At 40.3% G+C, this 23,180-nt stretch overlaps 1 protein-coding gene across 1 annotated transcript; it reads right to left on the bottom strand.

Annotated features, from left to right (window-relative positions):
* Positions 1-2,993: 2,993 nt before the first annotated feature.
* On the bottom strand, positions 2,994-20,968 carry RP2 (RP2 activator of ARL3 GTPase). Its single transcript, XM_071746800.1, has 5 exons — positions 20,737-20,968; positions 11,818-12,483; positions 10,264-10,378; positions 8,527-8,612; positions 2,994-5,580 (listed from the first exon to the last, which is right to left on the bottom strand). The coding sequence occupies exons 1-5, from the start codon at positions 20,869-20,871 to the stop codon at positions 5,497-5,499; spliced, it is 1,086 nt and encodes a 361-aa protein (XP_071602901.1). The 5' UTR covers positions 20,872-20,968; the 3' UTR covers positions 2,994-5,496.
* Between the last annotated feature and the right edge of the window lie 2,212 nt (positions 20,969-23,180).

The following is a 23,180-nucleotide window of genomic DNA, read 5'->3' as shown; positions in this document are numbered from 1 at the left end:
AAACAAACTGTGTATCTTGACTAAAATAGTTGGAAAGTTGCCTCTAAGTTGCCCTATATGCTATGTGGGAGTGATCTCCTATACAGCATCAATGTAAGTAGGGGGAAGTGAGGCTGCTGCTCCCTTTGGTGCTCAGAAATCACAAGTCATTGGTCACTCCACCCTTCCTCACCCCCTCCCAAAAAGTTTGCTTCAGTTTTTGTGTTTGGAGCCGCTTGAGTTGAATGGCTCAAACAGCAATAAACAACTTTTCAAGTTTTCTTCACTACGACAGAAAGTAGCTATAGATGAAAGTGGAGATTCTCTCATGGCCCTATGAAATGAGATGTAATCACTGCAATGCTTATGACAAAATGCAGATGGAAAAGCAGAGGGATACATACCACTGTCATCCAGAGTCCCTTTGAGCTCTCAGTACTGCAGAGCTGCCTAGATTTAAATTCAGTGTCATCATTTGGGTAGAATATGTAAATAGTACATTGCTTTTAGCCTTTACACTTAGGGAATGCCAGACAAACACTCATTTAAATGCTCTCCAAGAGCATCTCAACCCCACTATTGTTCCTATTAAACAACTTCACTGTTCCTATTAAACAACTTACCTGATGCTTTTAAGGACAAACTTTTTATAGCGGTTTTAGTAGAAGGATGGTAGGGAAATCCATGTATATTTGGTAGATCTCTTAGGCTCTTGACAACAATGGCAATTTTAAAGCCTTGTGCAACTGGAAAGAGGATGACTTGTATTTGACAAATGCTGGTTAGAATGCTGAATACATTCTGGTGGGGAAAAAAAAAAAAAAAAGCAGTTGCACATTTTTCTTTGCATACTCAGAAAACTACAGCATTTTTTAAAAGCTTCTCTCACTTCCCTCTCCTCTCTTACTAAGAGCCAGTGATGACTACACGTGCATCAGGATGACTGCATGACCACAAACATTAGCAGCACCCAGACATTCTGCAGAGATGAAAGCAATAAAAAGCATTCTTTCATCAAACTGGACACCAAAGATACTCATGTGTGGCCTGTTAATACATCGACTCCCAAACACTCAGTGAAGCCTCCTGTACATCCTGCTTTTACCAGGCTTGATGCTTGTGAAGATTATCCCATACAGGTAGGTATTGCAAGACAGAGCTCAGAATAGACAGCTTTAAGAAAAACTTCCAGGCTGACAATACTACAAGTTACAATTTTTCAGAAATTGCTATCCTCCACAAATTGCTATAGCTCATACTGTAAGCTCTGCAATGTCCAGGGAATGGGTTGGACCCCCACAGAGATGCCTTCCAAAATATACACTGCAGCAAGTATGCAGTACTACTACACATAACTTAAATGAAGTGCTACAACCTGCTTACACCATCCCACTCAAACCTGTGCATGCTTGAGACAATACTTACAACTGGCACTTACTCATAACTTTTAATAATGTTGCACTTGAATTTAGAGGGTATAGATCAGGTTTAAACACTGCTTGGAAGACCCCTTCCTCCAGACCTCCAAAAACCGATGTCATCCATACAGGATTCAGAAGGCTTACTCATTAACTCAAAAAAGAAATGGCACAAAGGTCCAAAGGAGTCAACAAGGAACATGATAGCAAAAACTGTCGAGTTCAGGAATTACTCAGAAAGGCACCTGGGCTTGTTTCACAGTGTCTTTTAATAAATCTTTAGGAAAAAAAGCCTGGGGAATCCTCACCTTCTAGAAAACATATTAGCAATGCTAATTTAAATATGCATTGAAAGCTGAATGCTGGAAGAATAAAGCCTAAACACTTAAAAGCCAGCACTGAAGAGAAGATGATATTCAGCTACAGAGTTATTGCTCAAGTTTTATGTCAGTAAAACTAATTTTTGCACCAATTAGTCAGACTGACTGAAGCCCTTATTTTGAAATAAAAAGTTTCAAGCTGTTTTTGGAATTAGAGAAAAAAATTAAAATCTGTCCCAGTTATGTAAGTGCAGCCTGGTAAGTGGGATACTTTTAAACTCATGCATTTTACACGACTATTAGATATGACAAAAGAAAATGGGTGACTTCCTGGCAAGTAGGGCACAGATACAAAGCTTCTGTGTGTTAGTATCTGAGGATGTGATTGGTAAAAACTGTGAAAATGCTTAAGGGCATTTTTGCTATGACTTAGATACTATTTTAAAAAGATCACTAGGCAACTCAAATCCAATTCGGGTACCAGATTTAAAAAATAGCAAACAACAACATGAAATTGTACAATAATAGCTCTGTATATGAAAAGCTTCCATTCTTTAAAGCTTCACAATTTAACTCAATATATTCAAAAGAAAATTATATCAATACAGTGATTCAACTTCTTATCAAATAATTACACTTCATGAAAGTTACCCCAGATGATATCTAGTTGGAGGATTTTAATTTATGAGCAGTGTAAAGCTGAGTTTAGAGATTTATGAAACATTTGCCTGTTCTCAGGAGTTTTTGAACTGTTTAAATGGGATATACAAAGGAACTGCTTTCTAAATGAACAATTCTACTATTATAACCACAACCATCAGGTTTTGCCATGAGCACATCTCTAGCATGCATCTAGTACCTTAAGAGGTAAGCACAGTTAAAAAGCACAAAACTTTTCCAAGTCAAAAAATCCAAAACATAAGGGAACAACCACATGCATGCACAGCTCAGGGAGAAGTGCTCTAACCACTTCCAGCCAGGCATCTCAGTACTTGTATTGCTACAGCTTGAGATATGAATATCTTCTTCCCTATTTTACTTGGAAAACTGCAGTGTAAAGTTAATCATACACTTAGTGACTTTGGGGAAAAAATCGCTGCCGTCAGAAATTCACCTATTTTGGAGGATGGATGACTGCAGAGTTAATGATAATTTTCAATTAGCTGTATCTATTTAAAGTCCCTGTTCAAGCAAGGAATTCAGTTTTTACACTTAATAATATCTAATTATGCTTCGCAATACTTTATTATTTTAAAAAGTATTTCAGAATCCAGAGTTTAGATTTTCAGTGTTTATTATGAATGACAGTCACAGTGCAATAGAAATTACATAAAAAGTTATACAACAAACATACAAAGACTACATGAAGCATGTACCATTCTGCAATGCATACAATACCTAAAGCTTAGGCTATAAGTGTTCTTAATTCCTATTAGCAAAAAAAGGAAGTCAGTAGATAAATAACTGGATCAAGAAACTCCTTCATTATTGAGGTTTTTTAATCAAAACCCCTTAATGCTGGTAAGCAGGCTACCAATGTAAAAACCAAAACATTTCAAAAGCAATATTCTGCTCTTTCCTAGCATGTAGAAAAGGTTTTCCACTGTTTCAAGCTTAGATTAATTTTCAACTAATCATCCTGTCCTTCAGAAGAACCACATTTATACAAGTATCACAAAAATCAGTTTAGCATTTTGCTTCCAGAGCAGGTTGATAACAAAAAAAAAAAAAAAACAAAAAAAAAACAAAACCAAAAAACCAAAACAACTATAAACATACATATAATCACATGTCAGCATACTGTATATATAAGTTTAGAGACCAGGATGGTCCATTATATGTACTGCTTAGATAAATTTCACAATGACACTTCTGAAGTACATTACACAAATTTAATGTACTGTCCGTATCAGAAAAATACATTAACTGTACATGTGTAGAATAATTTCTGCAAATGTTCATTAATGGAGTTGTGCTATTACTTTGGAGACTTATCTAAGATTTTTAGCTGTTTTCAAGGCCTCTCCTTGCACATATGAAAAAATTGTGGCTAAGTGCAAGTAAGTGGTAACTTCTGCCACCAGTCAGATTCTGGTGCAGTTAGATTTTATTTCGTTTTCTCAAATAAAAACATTTCACTAAAGTGACATTTTTCTTACCTTCAGTACACCAATGGTTTAGTGACTTCAGGAGATATTCTTCCTTATTTAATCTATGCATAACTTTAAGAAGAGGTCATAAGGACATAATCTCAATATATAGTTTAAATCAAGGGCAAGCATTTGCCTAGTATCAATAAAATGACAGCTCAGAACATCTCTTGGGCATCACAGAATTAGGAATTCCAGAACAAATTCTTTCAGGTGCTAATTTTAAAAAATTAGAAAGAGATGTGCTTTTAGCTACCTATTTTGAAGCTCCAGAGATGTGAAACTGATTAACTGAGATTAATTTTTATTTAAGATTTACAAGATCTCCCCTTTTGACAGATGATCATAATGAGGAAATTATTGCTTTAGCACCTCAACACAGCCCCAGTCCACTCAATGGATTATAAAGGCTATATAAACTGGCAAGCCACAGTCTTCATTAGGAAATTTGGTTTTGTGCATCAGCACACACTATCTGTTCAAGTATAACAGATATTTGTAAACCTGGACATAAGCTGTGACTTCATGTAGAAGAGTCAGTGAGAATGCAATATGCAAAAGCAAATCAATTATGTATTTAACATCTGTATAGATCTGCATTCTAATATGCACTATATAGCACTAAGAATCTTTAGCTCTCTCTATTCAAATGCATCTCCCAACATGCTAGTAGCACTTCTCCAGTCTGTTTTTAGAATTAGTCCAAAATAAACCCTCCAGCAGGATGTAGTAGTTTACAGACAATTTTTCAGTACTGCTACCAAGTGAAAAAAATCTTCTACTGGGTTCTAGGCAGGAAGAGTTTTTTTCATGCCATTAGAGCCATCCTCTGGCTCCTGGCTGCTCTCTGTCCCTTCTAGCAAACAGAGGTGCCAGAGACTGACTGCTCCGAGTCCAAGGGAACCTCATGTATATCACATACATGACTTGGGAATATCAGAGGCAGCATCTTCAGCAAGAGTTCTGAATTCACCTCACTTAGCAGAATGCTGTTATGACAACTTGCAGCATAAATGCTGCTGCTAACAACTTTATTCAGAAAAAGATGATGAAGCAGAGTTTGCCAGATGTACATTTTATCAGTCATGCACTGCTTCTGAAAGCACACTTGAACAAGAATTCATTTCAACCTAGACCTTCAGAAAAAGTCAAGAACTACAGCTTCCTCCCTGGCCCCCAGTGAAGACCATTTTGCAGGTGGGAAAGTTTTGAACAGCAAGTTTCACATAAATGGACTTCCTAAACAATATGTCCAAGTTAAACAGAACAATTACTACTGCATGAAATTTGGATCAGCATTGGACTTTTCAAATATACCTTACTGTTTGATGTTGATAAAAACCACTCAAGTGTCAACAGAAGTTTAAAAATCACAGTAAAATGTTAGTAGAAAACCTCCATTGTTTCTGGAATTGAAATGTAAGTTTCAAACACAAAGCACATGGGGAGCTATGCCATTAATTCCAGTTCAGAAAATTCAGTATTAAAAACACCAATAGCTTTATAAAAAGGATATATGAGAAATACAAAACCAAGTGACAAAACTTCTCGGATATTCAATGCAGCATTCAAGCCAATTGACATCCAAGTGCCAAATCAAACCATAGGTGAACACCTTCATGTTGAACTTCACATTCCCATCTGCATATCAGCAAAGTTGTAGAAATTGTCTACATCTTGAGATGCTGATGCCTTGCTCTCTGATACAAAAACCTGTTTTATTAAACATAGAAATAGTTAAGCTTTATTAATGAAGAAGTTCAACTGGTCTTTGCTCATTCAGAACCAGTAATGATTTTTTTTTATTTTTGCATTTCATGAGGCACAACTCTGTTAGTTTCCATAGTGTGATAAAATAGTCCTACAATTCTCTCAGCCCTGATACACTCCCCATTACAGCCACCTGCTCCTAGCATGGTAGCTGCAATAACCCTAGCCTTCCACTGAGGGGAAATAAAAGTTTTGGGCTCCGTTATTCAGGGGTCACAGATTCAGCTAGTGTTCATTTTGATGTATTTTGCTTAGTGAAGTGAAACTCTGACCAGGAGAAGAGAAGAAAATAAACAGAAAAACCTTAGACTACCATTAAGCTTTCCTTTAACAGAAAGGCTGAGTTTGTAAGAAAAAGTCACTTGTACTATATTCCTCTCAAAAAACTTAGTTGCTTCTTCATAAGATGATTTAAAAAAACTCACAACTTCACATTTGCATCTTGTAGAACTGACTGATGCATGTGTAAGTCCAAGCTCTAGTTATTCCAGCTGACTATGGTCCTGCAGTCACCAATTCTCTGCTTCAGCTCAGAACACCACGTGAATGCAAACTATGATAGTTCCTTGAATTGACTTGCATAAACCATTTTTTAAGATGCATATGCTGTTGGCCTGTAAATTTCTGATTTTTTTTATTATTTCATCACAAAGCAAGTAGTTTCCTAGACTGTTGCTTGGATGCGTGGTAGGCTTCTACTTGAAGGGACTTGACAACATTAATCTAGACAACATTAATTAGTTGGTCATTGTTTTGTGTGACAGAAATTGGTACCATGGTCACAACAGCTAAATCCCTTCTTTCAGCATCCTTCCCCACCAGGATACTACAATTTACATTTTGTATTTCATGAATAAGTGAGACAGAAGATTTCTAGTACTCTAGTAACCAGAAAGAATGACAGAAGTAGAGTACAAATGTACCTAGTCCCCACAAATAAGATATCTGCTTAAGTGCATAGCATGGAGTTCTCCCTGTAACACTTTTTTCTACTAAACAGCTCAAAAAAACTTTAACAGTGCTCCTGTTGAGGAACTTTTCTAGTCTTAATGAAGTGTCCAGAGCTGTTTATCAGATTTATTTCAGGAGCAAAAACCTGGTGAAATGAAGGTTATTAATGGATTAATTTAATAATTGTTAATTGAGGTTTTCAAATGCAAATGTATCCACCTGCTGAAAAGCAGATTAATCTCCTCCGAATTCTTACAGGATACATGTCTCCCTAAGAGCTTGTGTGATTGTTTCTTGATCAAAGATACCTGTAATTCCTTCTGAGCACTTTAATAACTCTCAAATATGGTAAGAGCAGTCAACAATGAGGTCAAACCATTTTATAGAGCATTCCTGAACCTTGTGGTAGTAATAAGCCTGGAAATGTTCCTCCCTAAGTAATTTCTAAATTATATCCCAAGAAAGAAATATATTTTCTTTAAAAATGCATACTCATGATATTCAGTTATCTGGGGATTATTGCAGAAACCCCGTGTTTACCAGAACTTTTGGAGTTACATTTTGTCTAAATCAATATATATACTTCTCAGAAAGCCCAAAGTTCTAATTCTTAATTCAATGCAGCAAGTATTTAATAAGTGAGGTAGATTTTACTATGGAATCAGGCTGTAAACAGAAGTTTGAAATCCAGATGCAGTAAGTAATTTCACAATTGGAACTAAACCCAAACACTACAGATTACTTTCAAGAACAAGGTGATTGCTTCATAACACAAAGTACACAGTCCGAAGTTTCTGGATGCAACTCCTATCAGAACATTCATAATGTTGCAATTACAGAGACTTGTCATTTTAGTGAGGAAAACAGAAAACTTTATTTGTTCTAATAACTATCACTTCAGTCTTAGAGTAGAGAAGAAGATCTAGAAGAACCAGGGAGTTATCCATCAGGTATCAGCATTGTTCTGTATGAAAATGTTAGCACACTAAAAAAAAGCCACTATAACCTCCTGCTTAAAAGGCCATTTTTATGATGAAATTTTCAGTGATGCCTTTAAAATCACAAGAAAATCATTGCCCAGAGTGTAGTTCTAACATTATCCAGACTCAGCCAAATTAAGCCCTGCTACCCGTCAAAGTTTTGCTGGTACAATTGCAAACACACAAAAAAAGCAAACATTAGCTGCATTTGAGATGACTTATTACAAGATGACTGTTTTCCAGAAACTAGGCAGTTTGGTTCTGAGTAACTCTTTCGAAAGGAACTGAAAGACAGCAAAGAGCTGTCTGGACACCATGTCTCAAAAACATTCTGGTCTTCTTTCAACAGCTGCTTGAAAGCAAAAGGTTTGTCACAATCTCATTATCGGGCGTGCTCTAACTGTTTCCAGAACATTTCTCAAAACTATTGCCATTTACAGAAATGGGGACAGCAAGCAAAGAGGAGGTATGGTGTAAAGAAGCTACAGTAAAACAAGCTGATCAGAGAAAAAAGAAAAATGCCTTTGAAGGAAGGCATTCTGCAATATCCTATGCATCAAAAGCAAACCCTGAAAAAAGGTGAAATCCCAACATATCTTTGTCAGGGTTTAACAGACGAGGATATTACAAAGCAGACTTCAGTATAAGAGTTGGAGCAGAGCTTTCCCTGGTAGATTTATAGAATTTCATTTTTACTACAATGTTTTAAGGGGAAATCTTCTATTTTCAATAGATATGGGGATTTAATACTCTCTTTCCTAGGGCTATTTTTTTTGTCTTTGACAAGCAACTTGAGTTTTGAGTAGAAAAAAACCAAACCAAAAATAAATAGAATGTTCAGGTTTTACTCTCAGGAAATGCAAAATGATTGTTCAGTACGGCAAAGCTACAGCTGGACCATGAAGGATCTCAGATGTTCTGTAGCAGTTTCTACTGATAAAGCAATACACCAGCTTACCTTTGTCCCACTAAAAACCTCATTTACAATGCTTTGACATCCTTCCACAGCACCATCTCCGTTGAACTCCAAAGCAACCACTGGACCTAGAAGATAGTTTAATTTCAAATCAATACTACTTCTAAGCTTTGCATTGAAACAGCAGGTTCCTGAACTCGTAGGGAATTGTGAAGCTTGCAGGAAGCATTTTATGGTTTTTGCTTGAACAGCCATAATGCAGGATAAAGAATTAAAACCACTTAACCATAGCTTCGAAGCACAATGTTATCGGAGAAGAAAATATCTGCAATTCCATGCTCATTTTTGCAGAGACTCTGGCAGGATTCCAGTTTTACTTCTTGAAAGGCAGCAATGGCACAAAAATGCTAAGGAGTGCAGGGCATCATGGAAGTGAGTCAGCCTATACTGCTCAAATAGTGAGCCATTTCACAGACATCTGGAGTAAGACTGAGTCATTCAGGCATTTTTGCCTCAGTCCCAAGATAGCAAACTGGCTGATATTTAGCCTTGTTCTCACTATCTGCAGATCCCTTTTCTCTGGTTTCATTCTGAACACATTATTTCTTCCCACATGAGTGCAAAATAGTCCTTAAATGAGACTGTCATCCGATAAGTAAAATAACTTTTGTCCTGTTCTTGCAATGAGTGTCACAGACCTTTTATGTCACTATGAAAAAACCCTGCATGTTGCTACTAAGTTTGCAAGTGTGACCTGAGCTTTAGCCATATAACAGATAGCAAGGTGCCAGTACTTCTGCAAGAGGAGACAAAAATCAATTGCAGTCAGATCAGTAACAGGCTTCTGAAATACTCTGACAGTACACCAGTTATAAACTGAAATTTAACACCTGCCTGTTTTATACAGATCTACACTGATTTGCTGAAATACATATAGAGAAACACCGAACATCAAGGTGGCTGAGCAGAAATGGTGGTAAGTTAGAAAGTAAAAGCATGTGCTTCTTTTGACCACCCCAGACAGATCTGCATGTGCTGCTGCTCCTGAACTATGCAGCTGGACCACTAGAGGGGGGGCAGAGACACAAAATACACGTGGAATAACTAATTTTTGATGCCTTCAGTTTTGGCTGGCTTAAGGCCTGGGTGAGGCTCCAGAACTCGTCGCAACTGGCTTTACACTGTGCCATTGAAACACAAATTTCTCCTGGTGACTGGACTACCAGGTGAAATCATGATGTTGGTTTTCCAAGTGGACCTTGTCATCTTTCAAACTGAACTCACATGTAGGTTCAGAAGGTAAACATTCCAAGAGGAGGACATTTTATCTTCCACTTATACCAGAGGCATGTAGCTACAAGAGAGTGTAAGGCAATGAAGAGTCAAGGACAGTGTGTTAACAAGGCCAGCTGTAATGTGACACTAGATTTCCTCCTATTTGAAGGAGGAAAATATGCTCTCCATGAAAAAAACAGTGCAAGAATTAGTGAGACTATCTTTGTCATGTAATAATTGAAATGTTAATGGAAAGGTGAGAGCTATGACAAAATACAGTCTGTTACTTCTGTGTATGTTGTCATAAAAAAGTTTTTAAAATCCTTGTAAAAAGTAAAGGGGTATTTAGTGGAAAAATGAAGAGATATTGCTTCTACATAGTCTGTAGTCACATGTTTTAAAAATCCATGCCTTCCATCAAAATGTCCTGTTTTCTTATCCAGAAGTCTCTCGTGAGAGCTAGATTTCTGTATCAAGAATTGAATGAAAACAACACGAACTCACCTTTTTCAAGCAGTGGAATGAATTCTGATGCACACTGCTGGAAAACTCTACGAGCATCCTCTGCCTTCATTAGGACTTCTTTAGTCTGTACCAGCTGAAAGCCTTTGCCAGTCATCTGTTAACAGAGAAAGAATTCATGTCAAAAATGCTTCTAAGGCAAGAGAATTAGCTCGAGTATCCATCCAGATTACACTGGAACAGACCCATTTTCCCCACACACATTAAGGCAAAGAGCAAAGGGCTTCTTTTTGCTCTTTTCAAAGACCATTTGCTTTTTTTACATTTCTGTTTTTCTTTCCATCCATCCAGATTTTCTCCTCTGCCCTAGTACACCTAGAGGAGTAAATGTGAACGCTTTTGTTTTATATTATGGCCCAGGGTTGTGTTTCTTTTCCTCACAATTCAGCACAAGCTGCAACTAATGGGAGTTAAAAGCATTCAGCATCTGGAGTCAAGCAGTTACTCTTGTTAGTCTGCAATAGTTCAGTCAAGTATTAGCTTAAACTCCCATCTATTTGTTGCTGAAGTTTTCAATTTTGGAAAAAAAAAAAAAAAGTTACAAACTGCTGAACACACACAGCATGTGGAGAAGGAGCAACTCTACTTGTACTTCCAAAGCATTCATTAATCTACAGAACAGCACAATTTCCACAGAATCTCACTAACTGGTCTTTCATCATGTTCTTACCTCCTAAGTTCTAAAGAACTACTAGCATGGGAAAACAGATCTGTTATACTCTTTACTGCAGAAAAAAAACCCCTCAATCCTTAAATATAATTATCTCCATTCACTCAAGTAACTGTTAGCAATTGAGTTCCATCAATTTCAATAGGGGGTGGGGAGGGCAGGCAGAAGAACACCCTACAGCTTTTGCTCCTCAGCAATTAAACATCCTAAGGAAGGATGTCCACTGGGTGCTTTTTATTGATCATGAAATGCTGAGATCTGTAGGTTTTGCAGATCCCTTTCTCAGTTCAGGGTTACTGGCTCTGCTCTGTAATCCCTGGCACTCCAGGGTGCTAGAAGCAGCCAGCCACTCCCAGACTTCAGCCCCAGGAAAGCCCAAACTCCTCTGAGAAAGCCAGAGCCAGCTATTTAAGTAATCAAAGGCAGCTGAGCAGTCCTGACAAATATTCACTGCCTATTCCAGAAACTAATTTCAATACTGGATGACAGGGGAGCTACAATTAAACATGTTATTTGTTTTTAAAGTGTCCATTAGAACTGGAAGGAACTCGCAGGGCAGGCTGCTTTGTTAGCAGTGACTTTTGGGGTGATAAGCTAACAAGTTAATTTGCTATAACCTTTTCACAAGCATTGCCAAATCACTTACTCTACATTTGGCCAAGTTCCTCAAAACAACTGCACAAAATAACCATCTGATCAGATGAGCTCCAGACTCAAACCTTGCTTGAAAGTTTTAAAAAGTGCAGTTGGTATGGTTAGTCGACAAGCAGAGCCTCTGCATTCTCCCTTCAGGGAGCACCAGAGGCTACAGAGAGGAAAATTCAATTAGAAATTTTAGAAGTTGAATGAAGGCAAAGGTCGCTTACCTCATCAATTAACTTCCTGGCATTTGCAGTTGTGTAGTCACCAGCAAAAAACACAGCCAAACACGATTCATCACTGCTTTTCTGTCTCCACCCTCGAGTTACTGGTATTATGCTCCTTGTAGCATCGGTAGAAATTCTGACAGCTTTCAGCTCCTCGGAGCTGGGCAGAGGAACATAATCTTGGACTACAGCATTCTCAGGCAAAAGGCCCCAGTTGTTTTCTCCTGACACGGGGGTAAAGTCATGGATATTGCTCCATGTGTTGTTGAAGATACTCAGCCCAGCATCTTTAAACTGCAAAGCGAGCTCAGGATAGTAGTATTGGAAACATCCAAATTTCATACCCGTGGAGGACTCGATAATGGGCTGGGTGGCACAGCACAAGAAAACCTCCAGCTTTTTGCAGTCCCGAGTGCGAAACTGTTGGCAGGCCACTATGCACTTGCAGTCTTTGCAGTCACGGAAGAACACGCTGCCTTTTATTGGTCCTAAAAAGATTCTGCAGTTTACACAGTCATCAATTGTGATTGTAGCAGAATGGTCAAATATGTAGATATTACAGTTCTCACAGTCTTGAATGATGAATTGTTGCCCTGCTACTTTGCCAGGCAATCGACCCACAGTTTCGTCTTTAAGTCCGGAAAAAGTGTAATCTTTGGGGTCAATCTGAAAGAGAAAGAAAAAAACAAAAAAATACTATGAAAGACTTCACATCCAGAGAACATTATAATGCTAAGTGTCAATTGACCTGGATTAACTGAGATAGCCGTGAGCTGTACATGATAAACTTCCAGAAAACCCTTCAAAGAGTGATAAAAGTTCTAAACTGCTGGAATGCATAGTACTGAGGTACAATGAAGAATTGAAGCTACACTTCTGAAATGCTCCAGGGAAACAAACAAACTCAGTTTGTCCTCTAATAAAGAAAGGGGGTGAGGGGAAATAGTTTTCTCTGTGGACTCTGAACTGTTTCAAGAAAGATCACTGTCCTGGGTATTACCATAGCAGCTGTAATAAATGAATTTGCCAACATGCTTAAAGACTCATAAAGCTAGAGATACACAGTATCTTCTTTTCAAGTAGCTTTCTTGGTCATATTTTACCATACTTCAACATATTGCAAAGAGACCTTGCTGCTTTCAAACAGAATCTCTTTTATTATGTTTGCAAAGTACAAAACACTTGCTTATCTGTGCCATAGCATTATCTTGTGCTAACAACTACAAGATTTTTGTGCTAACAGTAGCTATGCAATTGTTTCAGGTAAAACCTACAATAAAACACAGGCAGTGCTGATGCAGAGGACACATCTACCTTTGCCCCTCCACCCTCCAGCACATCCCTGCCAAGGCAGGACACTTGAGAGAGGCTGTGGTTTTCCCTGGAAGTCTCTGTGTGGGAGCAGAGACTGAATAGCCACAGAGCACCCAGAACAGTATGTGATACAGATGGACAGCATGAATAATGCCAGTGCTGCTGTAACACCAAAGGAATCTGAGACAGGTCATTTCTAGATACCATGAATCTCAAGACAACTATGCTTTCTAGAGCAAATTCTACTCTGCCCTCTTGTGAAAGACCATTAATATAGCACTCAGACGTATACAACTACCAGAAGCAGTTTAACACAAGACTACTTCACCAACCTCCTGGTTGATGATCAGCCCAATGGCCCTAAAGCTTGCTGCACCATCATCAGTGTTATCGCATCACAACAGTTTCTGGATAGCCCAAGTTGTAAGAAACTCCTTCCTCTTCATCATTTCAAACATTCATACAAGATTTAGAAACCAGGAAAAAGCATAATCCAGGATGATCTAGCACCAGACATTCCCTAAAGCAGCTCAGCTACTGCAGCTTTTGTCCAGAACACCTCATGGAAGTGAAAAGGCTCTAACTAACCAATAAAATTTATTGCTTTATAGAGAGCATATCAAACCTCAGGACAAGAAAAAAGACTTGCAGATGATTAATCGTCCAAATACAATGCAAGGTGAGACAATGACGATGGCTTCTAAGAAATCTCCCCTCAATCATATTTAACACCACTAGTACACATCCAAGAAATATAGTCAGAAGAGCTACTAATAATACAGGGAGGCTCAAACAATAAAGGGCACATCATCAAGACTCAGACACACAGTATGATTAGGATTCAATCCCTAAGGTCCTAATTCTCATGTAATTTTACATATTTGATCCATATATAAGATATTTATACTCATTCTCTCATACTTGAGAATGTAAGTATCAAAACTGCTTTTAGACATGTCCTTTCCAGGCATCTCCTAGAACATTTATGCATATATATGGTGGGGGGGTTTAATAACCTTGGGAGATAGGCTTACTGCCTTCAAAACAGGGTACAGAGCAACAGATATTTGTCTCAGGAAGGAGAAGTTCAAGGTTTTCAAAACTCACAGCCTGTTTGAAAGTTGTCATCTAAGCATGTCCTTCTAAATGGCTCTGTTCTAAAAAGCCTCTGAAGCAAGCGTTAGCTTGTCCTACACAGCACCCTTTACAGAGATGTGTGAAACTTGAACTTCAGCTTGCAATTTTACTTAGTCCTAGGAGAAAAAACACTTGTTAGCTAACCCACAGCTTACAGTTTCAAATGAGAGCTTTTGAGAAAGAGCAGTAGTTGAGTTTAATGATAAAAAAGTCAACTCTATTAGCAGATTCAGAAGCTCAATTTTATTTCCCTGACGTGAATTAAGAGTTCTGCTCTGACACAACCCTTACTTCCCATTTTGTTCACCATGCTAGGAAGTTGGCCAATTTCCTTCAATTTTGCTTCACAGTTTTCCTTTTAAAGATCTAGGATATTTAGTGACTAACACTACCATGAAGATTGAAGGAACTGAATGAAATAGATTTAATACTCTCCCCACACTGCATTATTGCCCCGAGAACGAGGGAGTAACCCAGAGAGACTGTAGCAGATCTGAACATTTCAGTTCCCTCACGTAAAACAAAAGTGCTGGAGAAAGGAGCATGAAGGCAGAACTCTGATTTTGAGGATGCATCCAACAGCTGCCAATATGCTCATGACAGTTTCATGCCAACCACCTCTGAAATCTGCAGTTAACATCAACAGTTTAATATTAAATCACTGCATCTATTCACCTTCCCCTGACAGTCAGCACTACCTGCTTCTTAACCTCAGCCTTAGCAACACAGCAAAAAAACAGGCACAGAAAACAAAAAACAACAGAAGGTAACATCTGCAGCTTCACAGTGCTCTAACCAGGGCTGTGTAGACTTTTCTACCCTTCATCTGGTGTAACTTTTGCTGTAAAATCTTGAGTATGTGACAGGTCATCACAAATCAACTGCCTGATAACTTATCTATTTATCCTTCACATTTGGATAAAGCTTCAAACAACTTTGTCCAAATCCACCCATCTCATCCAGACAGATGCTTTACTCTCCTTTCCTTTATACAGTCATAAAGGCCTTTTTTTCACCAGGATGGTGCAAGTCCAAATGGTGATAGGATTTATAGAGGCAACTTTTAATGCTTTCAGCTGAATTTAAAGAGTGTTTGGAGTACATACGAGTGATGCATTGATAGATACAGAGCGCAGCTCAAGAGTTAAACCTTCTAAACAAAGTGCTATGTGCAGGTTTGGGAATTACTCCATAGAGTGACCTAATACAACCAGATAGGATGACAAAAGAGTCATTCCTACTTACACAACATACTTCCCCTTCAGCAGAGGTACAGAAGCCTCATTTTTAGTTATCAGCAATGCCATTGGTTATAAATCTGTTACAAAGGATTGAAGGACAAATTGTAAGGAGCGGGGATTTTAAAGAACAATGAAAGAGAAGTGGAGGCAAGCTAAAGTTTGTCACGGCTGCTTTGAACTCCAGAAAATTCTGCTGCAACAAGTACAAGCTGTGCTAAGCAGCTTTCCTTCCTGCAAACACTTGTCTTGCAAGAAGGTCAGAAGCCAGAAATGAGGGCAGCTGATGGCGTACGTCTCTTCAGCCACCATTATCCAGTTTGCTGACACCAAGACAAGGCAGCCCCCATTTGGAAGAAGACTTAGAAGTGCAAGATACACTCATTTTCAGTGGTAACTTCTCTACAATCACCACGGATCCCAACAGCTTCTTAAATTCTCTCTTGCATAAGTTTGTCTTAATAAGACTTTTTTTACCAGGTTCATCAGGAACGGAGTTTTTTTCAGCAGTTATGTACCACCAGAGATATGAGAAGACAATTGCAGTTCTTGATGGATTAGAGTTCTCCCCTAATCGCCTGGGTCTAGCCTGCTGAGCAAACAACAGTTTGTAAAGTCTTTCTAAACCACTTACACAGAGGTCTTCCCTTTCTAAAGATAATTCTCAAAAAAATTGTTCCCCCATATCTTTAAATCACAACAGATGGTGGTTCAGCTGTAGACTTATATACAGTGAATGACATCCAAGAGTTGGCTGCTGACCCAGTGACATTAAAAGCTGCAGCTATAGGGAAAACAAAACTTAAGAGGCTTTAGGTGCTATTTTTGTTAATGGGAATTAACAGAAAGGAAAGAAGGAAAAAAGGTGCATTAGCAGGCCTAGACACCTCTGCATATCTGTACCTGCATGGGTTTGGTGCCCTTAAGCACTGAGTTGCAACATCTTCTGGAGAGTGTTTATTGAAGCTATGACTGGCAGATTTCTAGCTTCTTAGGCAACAAGAAAAGGTGGAACACGGGACAGTGGGTAAAGGTTCCAGGAACTAGCATACAATTTTTCATCTTGGAGCATCTCCTGTGAGCCTAAGACATCATATTGCATTCTATTCCTTGTAATCTTCCCCCTCTTTCAAACTACCCACAATATTATGTAATGGTCATTTTCACACTCTTCTGAGCAAGAAACCATTGCCAAATGCTGCAGACAGAATAAGGGGAATAAGAAACAAAGCTACTCCTCACCTAATATCTGACTTAGCTAGAAATATTTAGTATGAACCTGCTGTTTCTCAGTTAGTAAGACTATGTTTTGAGAAATACAGAAGTAGTTCTGGTGCACTGAGAAGCTTGAGAGATGCACTGTATTTAAGGACAAAATATTTCACTGGCTAGTTAGAAAAAAAAAGTTGATATTAAAGTGGTTTTATTTATGTTCCAAAATAAAATATAAAGTGTCTACCTAAACAAGACAGTTCAAGATGTCTGTGTCCACTTGGACCATTCCAAGTAGAATCCTTAAGTGTATGGTTACTAACAAGACTATGATTTGTGTATGTACACATCTGAGGGTATTTTAAACTGTCTGAATAGGGCCATCATGGCCCAATATAGCAATGATAGCTGCATGTTTCTTACCAATTAAAACAGTTAAGTTGCAAGTCAACTGACATAAAACTTTTTTTTTCTTTTAGAAGGAACAAGTAAAGTCATCTGGGAAGGAAAGTCCCTCTAAACTTTAAATGCCATTGCATTCTTAATCTAAACTTACTTCTTCAAAGACAAGAGCACAAAAGGCAATGTAGATTTTTGCATTTCTTCTGCTGAGAAGGTCACAGATGTGGGTATATCTGCCATCACAAGACACAAAACACCAGATCCTGTCTGTATGTGCCCATACTCAGTTACTGCTGTAGTTATCACTCTGGACATGCATGTAAAAAACTAGTCACAGAGAAGGTAGGAAAGTAGGAAATGAAAAGTGAGGCAAGGAACAGAAATACAGTCTTGCATTCCAGGTGAAAACCTAGCTGAAGAAGGCTGAACACCACCAAGTTCCTCTCCCACACCTGGTTCCACACTGATCCTTTGATTTTTCTATTGCACCATAAGTAATTCTGGCACAGTTCTCCAAACCCAGTGGACAGCATTACCGAGATCCCAGCAGGCTTCTGACATGATGCAAATGTCATTAATTTTTGCAAACCTTAATAACACAGACTTCTATTCTTACTTAAATGAGATCACAGAAAATTCTGAAAAGGCCCCTCAAATTTATATACTGTCCTTAATTTCAATGTAATTGTTAGCAACTTATAATATTTTTGTATTTGGAGTTTTCTACCACACGGACCATTTTCAGGAGTATGATACAGGAGTTATATAGTCACCAGGATATTGTTGTATTACTCTCCAGCTAGGTCAGCACCAGTGGACAGTACCAATATTAATCATCTTTTGCCACCATAACATGATTAAAATAGACTATACTAACAGTGCCTCAAAAGCAGAAGAAATAGTTTTGCTGAAGGAACTCCTCAGGTTCAAAGCTTCTTCCAGCACAGCTCTGAGCTAGCAGTCATCTCTTTTCATATCCTGAATCAGACAAACATCCTGAATCAGACAAAGCACCAGCGTGCTTACATTTCTCTGTGAGAGTGTCAGCGTGGCACTTATTTAGACTTACCCACCTCTAAGGATGTGCAGAGGACAGCTTACAAGAACTGTAAACAATTGCCAAACCTTCTTCTATAACCAAAACTGCATCACTGAGGAGAGCCTAAAATTAGAAACACCCCCCTCAAACCAAATGGTATACTGACACACCATTAAAAGTAATAGGAAATTAACATGAAAGCCCACGACTCCATCTGTTGACCAAGCTGAGGTTAAGTTCAGAATACAATCCACTGCATGTGCTGAACAGGAAGAAGAAACTTTGATGTCACAAGCTTTCTGACTGACTTCCATCAGTTTTGTGTACAAACACAAACTGTGAAATAAGTCTGTGATGTATCAAAAATGAGGAAGCAATACACAACAGGATAATGTACCAGACACAATACTTAAAGCTACTATATAATTATTATATTTTATATATTTATTATTATATATTTAGTACTATATACTATTATTATAATAATAATAACAATAACAATAATAATAGTATATGTTATTACTGACTTGATACAAAATTATCAAAACATTTAGCACACTAAGTGTTGACTATTCCTTTATCCGTGGTGTCTCAGTTCTGCTTTCCTGGTTTAATATACTAAGCATATACCCAAAAGCCCAACAAAAGATAAGGTTGCAAAGAGCAAGAGAAATGGGCTTAAAAGTTAAATAGCCATTATTCTTGAGCTCTACAGTAGAAAATTAAACTGCTAATTTGACAGCTTCTGCAATTCAGTAGCACAGCACAAACTCACTGATTCTTCTGCAAGTGTCTTCTTCTAAGTGCCTTTTGTAGAAAAGGAGGAAGCTGTTGTACATGCAATACATTACATGGGGTTTTTTCCACGGATACAGATCACGGGTGCTGCAATAGCCTCGCCTGTTAGCCTGGAACTACTTCCAGCATGTTATCAGTCATCTCCTTAGCAACAATGCTGGCTGTTCTCTGAGGCAAGCATTTCTATGTCCTGACTTTCCTCCTGTGAGTTTCAGGAGTTAGCGTCATATAAGCAGATGGGATAAAAGGCCTCATATCTGCTGAGCTTTAGCATGAATTTGGTCCAAGATTAAATCACACAATTTCAAACGCTCCTTTAGATTTTTTTTTTCTGCTGCTGTAAAATACAGTTTCAGCACAGCTTTCTCCCTGTGAGAATCTCCTGTGTCCACCCTTCCCATCTCTCTCCAGCGTTGCACTGCAACTATCCACTAGCAAGTCAGAGCAACAAGCCCAACATAGATGAACCCTTTTTATCCTCAAGGAATTGAGTCCTCCAGGCCATGTGCACACGCATGCTCTCTAGCTCATCTCTATCTGAGCTCGTCTGATGCACTTGGAAGACTTCAGGGACACCCTAGAGCACCCAGCCAAGTTTAAAAAAACAAACAAACTAAGCATACAAATAAGTTCATGCATTTTCTTTTCTGTACTTGTAACATATGGCCTAAAGGTTTGGGGATTTTGCTTGTTAAAACCACATCAATTAAAGTTATGGCCTACCCCATTTTATCCTTCCCCCACCCAAAGGTGGCTGCAGAGGAGAAGAGATAAGCAGAGCTATGATGTCATGATGTATTTAGGAAGTGAAACTTGAGATGAGGGTGAGAATAAATATATTTAATCCATCACTTGAATGCTTTCCCGTTTGAGACTTCATGTTTGCCTTCAACAGGTCAGGAAACAGCACGGGGAAGGTATTTGTCTTCATCTGTCACTTTAAGGACTGATGGGCTGGTGCTAGCACCTTGAACTTAAATAAAAAACAAATATCCCCCAAACAACCAACCAACTAAACAACCCGAAAAAACCCCAACCTAAACAAAAAAGATAAGGTCACCAAAAAAAAAAAAAAAAAAAAAAAAAAAAAAAAAAAAAAAAAAATCCCAACAAGGCAACCAAGCCAAGCAAGAAGAATAAATATTAGTGATAGACTGACAGTCAGGACATGACACAAGATTTATGCCTCCACTGAACTTCCAGGTGCCGGGACCTCAGCTCAGACGGGCACAAGCTGAGGTTTCCCCATCCCCCACTGATTTGCCATCGCTCCGCTTTGCTCAGGGGGAACACGCACCCGAGGGACTCCAAGCTTCATCAGAACCCCCGAGGGGGAGGGACAGGAACCTTCCCCTCGCCGAGGCTGTCACAGCTCCGCTGCCACCCCTGCCCGGTCCTGCCCCGTCAGCTGCCCACGGGCATCACGGACGGGGACCGCCGCAGGCACCCACAGGCGGCAGCCACAGCCCCCCCAGCCTGCTGCCCGCTTGCACAATTCGAGACTGACTGCTAAAACCCCCAGGCTAAAGACTTTTTTTTTTTAATTTCTTTTTTTTTGTAAATGAACGCACTTCACGGACCGAGCCGTGACAGCGGTACCGCGGAGGAGACGAGCTCCCTGCCGAGGTACCCCCACCCCCCGGGGCCCTCCCAGGGCTCCCGCTCCGCAAACCTCGGGCGGCAGAGAAAGGAGAAGCGCTGCCCGCCGAGACAGCCGATGCCCTGCCCGCTCCCAGACCCCGGCTGCCCGCGGCCGGGGGACAACAACCGGGGCGGTACCTTGGCTCGCTGGTCCCAGCTGTACTGCGGCGCCTTCTCCTCGCTGGCCGCCGCGTCTTTGCCGCTTCCCCCCGCCGATGCCGCCTGCTGCTCGCCCTGAGCCGGCTTGCTGCGGCGGGAGAAGAAGCAGCCCATGGCGCCGCCGCCTCCGCCGCTACCGCCGCCCGCCCGGCCCGCGGGGAGAAGCCGTGAGGGCGGGAGCGGGGCCCAGCGCCACGCCGCCCCGCCCCGCCCGCTTCCGGTTTCCCCCAGTCTCCCGTAGCGACAGCGGCATTTCCCGCCCCCCTCACCGCCACCGCCCCGCCCGCCCACTCCGGGAGTCACCGGGAGGAACGGGGTCGGTACGGCAGGGGGAGAGGAGGAGAGGAGGAGAGGAGGAGAGGAGGAGAGGAGGAGAGGAGGAGAGGAGGAGAGGAGGAGGGAGAGGGAGAGGAGGAGAGGAGGAGGGAGAGGGAGAGGGGGAGAGAGAGAGAGAGACAGAGAGAGACAGAGAGAGACAGAGAGGGAGAAGGAGAAGGAGGAGAGGGAGAGGAAGAGGAAGAGGAAAAAGGGGAAGGAGAAGGAGGAGAAAGAGGAGAAGGAGAAGAAGGACAAGGGGAAGAAAGAGGAGAAGACGAAGGAGGGGAAGAAGGAAAAGGGGAAGAAAGAGGAGGAGAAGAAAAAGGAGAAGGAGGGGAAGAAAGAGGAGGAGAAGGAGAAGGGGAAGAAGGAAGAAAAGGGGGAAATGAAGGGAAGGGGAAGAGGAAGAGGAAGGCGGCTCCAGCAAGATGTTGTAGCAGCCTTCCAGTACCTGGAGGTGCCTACAGGACAGCTGGGGAGGGACTTGTCACAAGGGTATGTAGTGATAGGACAAGAGGGAATAGTTTTAAATTGGAAGAGGTTTAGGTTGGACATATAGGAAGAAATCATTCACTGTGAGGGTGGTGATACACAGAAACAGGTTGCCCGGGGCTGCTTTTTCTTCAGAAAATTTCTGCCTGCTCCATTGCAGGATCCTCCTTGGCATGGATATCTGCTCCAGGATGGTCCCTTTCATGGGCTGCAGGGGAATCCCTGCTCTAGCACCTGTAGCACCTCCACACCCATTTTTTTCTCTCACCTTGATGTTCACACTGCTGTTTCTCTTTCCTCACTCCTCTCTCTTACACTCCTCTGCAGCGTTTTTGCCTTTCCTTAAATATGTATTCCCAGAGGTGCCACGTGGCTCAGCCATACCCTGCAGTGGGTCTGCTGGAGATGTCTGAGGGTGGTCATGTCCAGCATGGGGTGAGGCCTGTCCTCTCCTCACAGAGGCCAGCACCTGAGCACTGTCACCCAGTACATACTCACAAAACTTTAGAGCCATTTTCTGTGAAAATAAAGGGTGGCATCCCTACTGTAGGAGCAGAAGAGGAAGAAGAGAGAAGCCCCAGAAAAGTAACAGAGAAGTGTTCTGGCAGCTGAGGAGGCTGGAAGGTTCACCGCCCTGAGGACAGCAGAAAGGAGGAAGCAAGAACAATCGGACAGAAATGGTTGCTAAGGAAGGGGGTGTGAGACCTTATGCCTGGATAGGTGTGAAGGAGAAGGAGAAGGAGAAGGAGAGGAAGAAGGTGAAGGAGAAGGAGAAGGAGTTTCTCTGAGCTTCTAATGCTGCAGCCCAAGTTAGCAGCTCAGCTGGTGCTACCACTGACAACCCAAAGCACAGTTTTACATCTTGGCTGCAATGCAAATTTATGAGCCACTTGTCTGGATTTCTTGGGCACTGGCTGGCTGGCTCCTGGTCTTTCACTGACTCCTCTGTGCTGCAGCTCTTTCCATGATGTGTCCAGACAGGACAATTTGGAGACTGGAGACAACTTGCAGCTGCAGGGAGTCTGATACTCCCTTATCTCTTCTAGCTAACTCTCTTGAAGTCTAACAGTTCTCCCAGACCACTCTGTAGTTTATAAAGATGAGCAAAGTTCTGCAGTCTTCAGGCAACCAGGGTCCTCTTTCTCTAAATCCATTAAAAATACAATAAAAAATGATAGAAGGAATAAAAATAACATTTTTTTTACCTTTGGTACATTTTTGTTAAAAGCTAAAATACTACTAAATTTGTTTATGCAAAATCTAAAACTTCATTACAGAACATTGTTACCTCATGTTAGTAACATTATTATCTGTTGTAAGAGAGGACTTTGTAGTCGGTGTATGTAAAGAGACTTCTGCTGAGATGCAGATGGCTCTACAATGGAAATATTTCATTAGCGATGTCAGTAATGCTTCACAAAGGTGTTCAAACACAAGGGAAGAAATCAACTTCTCATTTTTAATGAGCAGATGGAAGTGCAAGATCCTGAGCTGGGATTTTTCCGTGCTGCCGTGACAAATATGCTTTTTTTGCAAAATTAGCAGTCCCATAAAAATACAAGGTTTTTTATATGGCTACAGCTGATCAGGACACGTTTTATCTCTCTGTCACA

The sequence above is a fragment of the Heliangelus exortis genome, chromosome 1 (genome assembly GCF_036169615.1).
Source record: "Heliangelus exortis chromosome 1, bHelExo1.hap1, whole genome shotgun sequence".
NCBI classification, from domain to species: Eukaryota; Metazoa; Chordata; class Aves; order Apodiformes; family Trochilidae; genus Heliangelus; species Heliangelus exortis.
Note: the sequence above shows the minus strand (reverse complement) of the source record. Positions and strands in the feature narration are given on the sequence as shown.

Excerpts from the sequence above, each read along its gene's own strand:
- RP2 (XM_071746800.1), bottom strand. The coding sequence starts at position 20,871 with ATGGGCTGCTTCTTCTCCCGCCGCAGCAAGCCGGCTCAGGGCGAGCAG. Across the intron at positions 12,484-20,736 it reads GCTGGGACCAGCGAGCCAAG|ATTGACCCCAAAGATTACAC; the intron begins GTACCGCCCCGG and ends TTTCTCTTTCAG. Across the intron at positions 8,613-10,263 it reads CATTCCACTGCTTGAAAAAG|GTCCAGTGGTTGCTTTGGAG; the intron begins GTGAGTTCGTGT and ends ACTATCTTCTAG.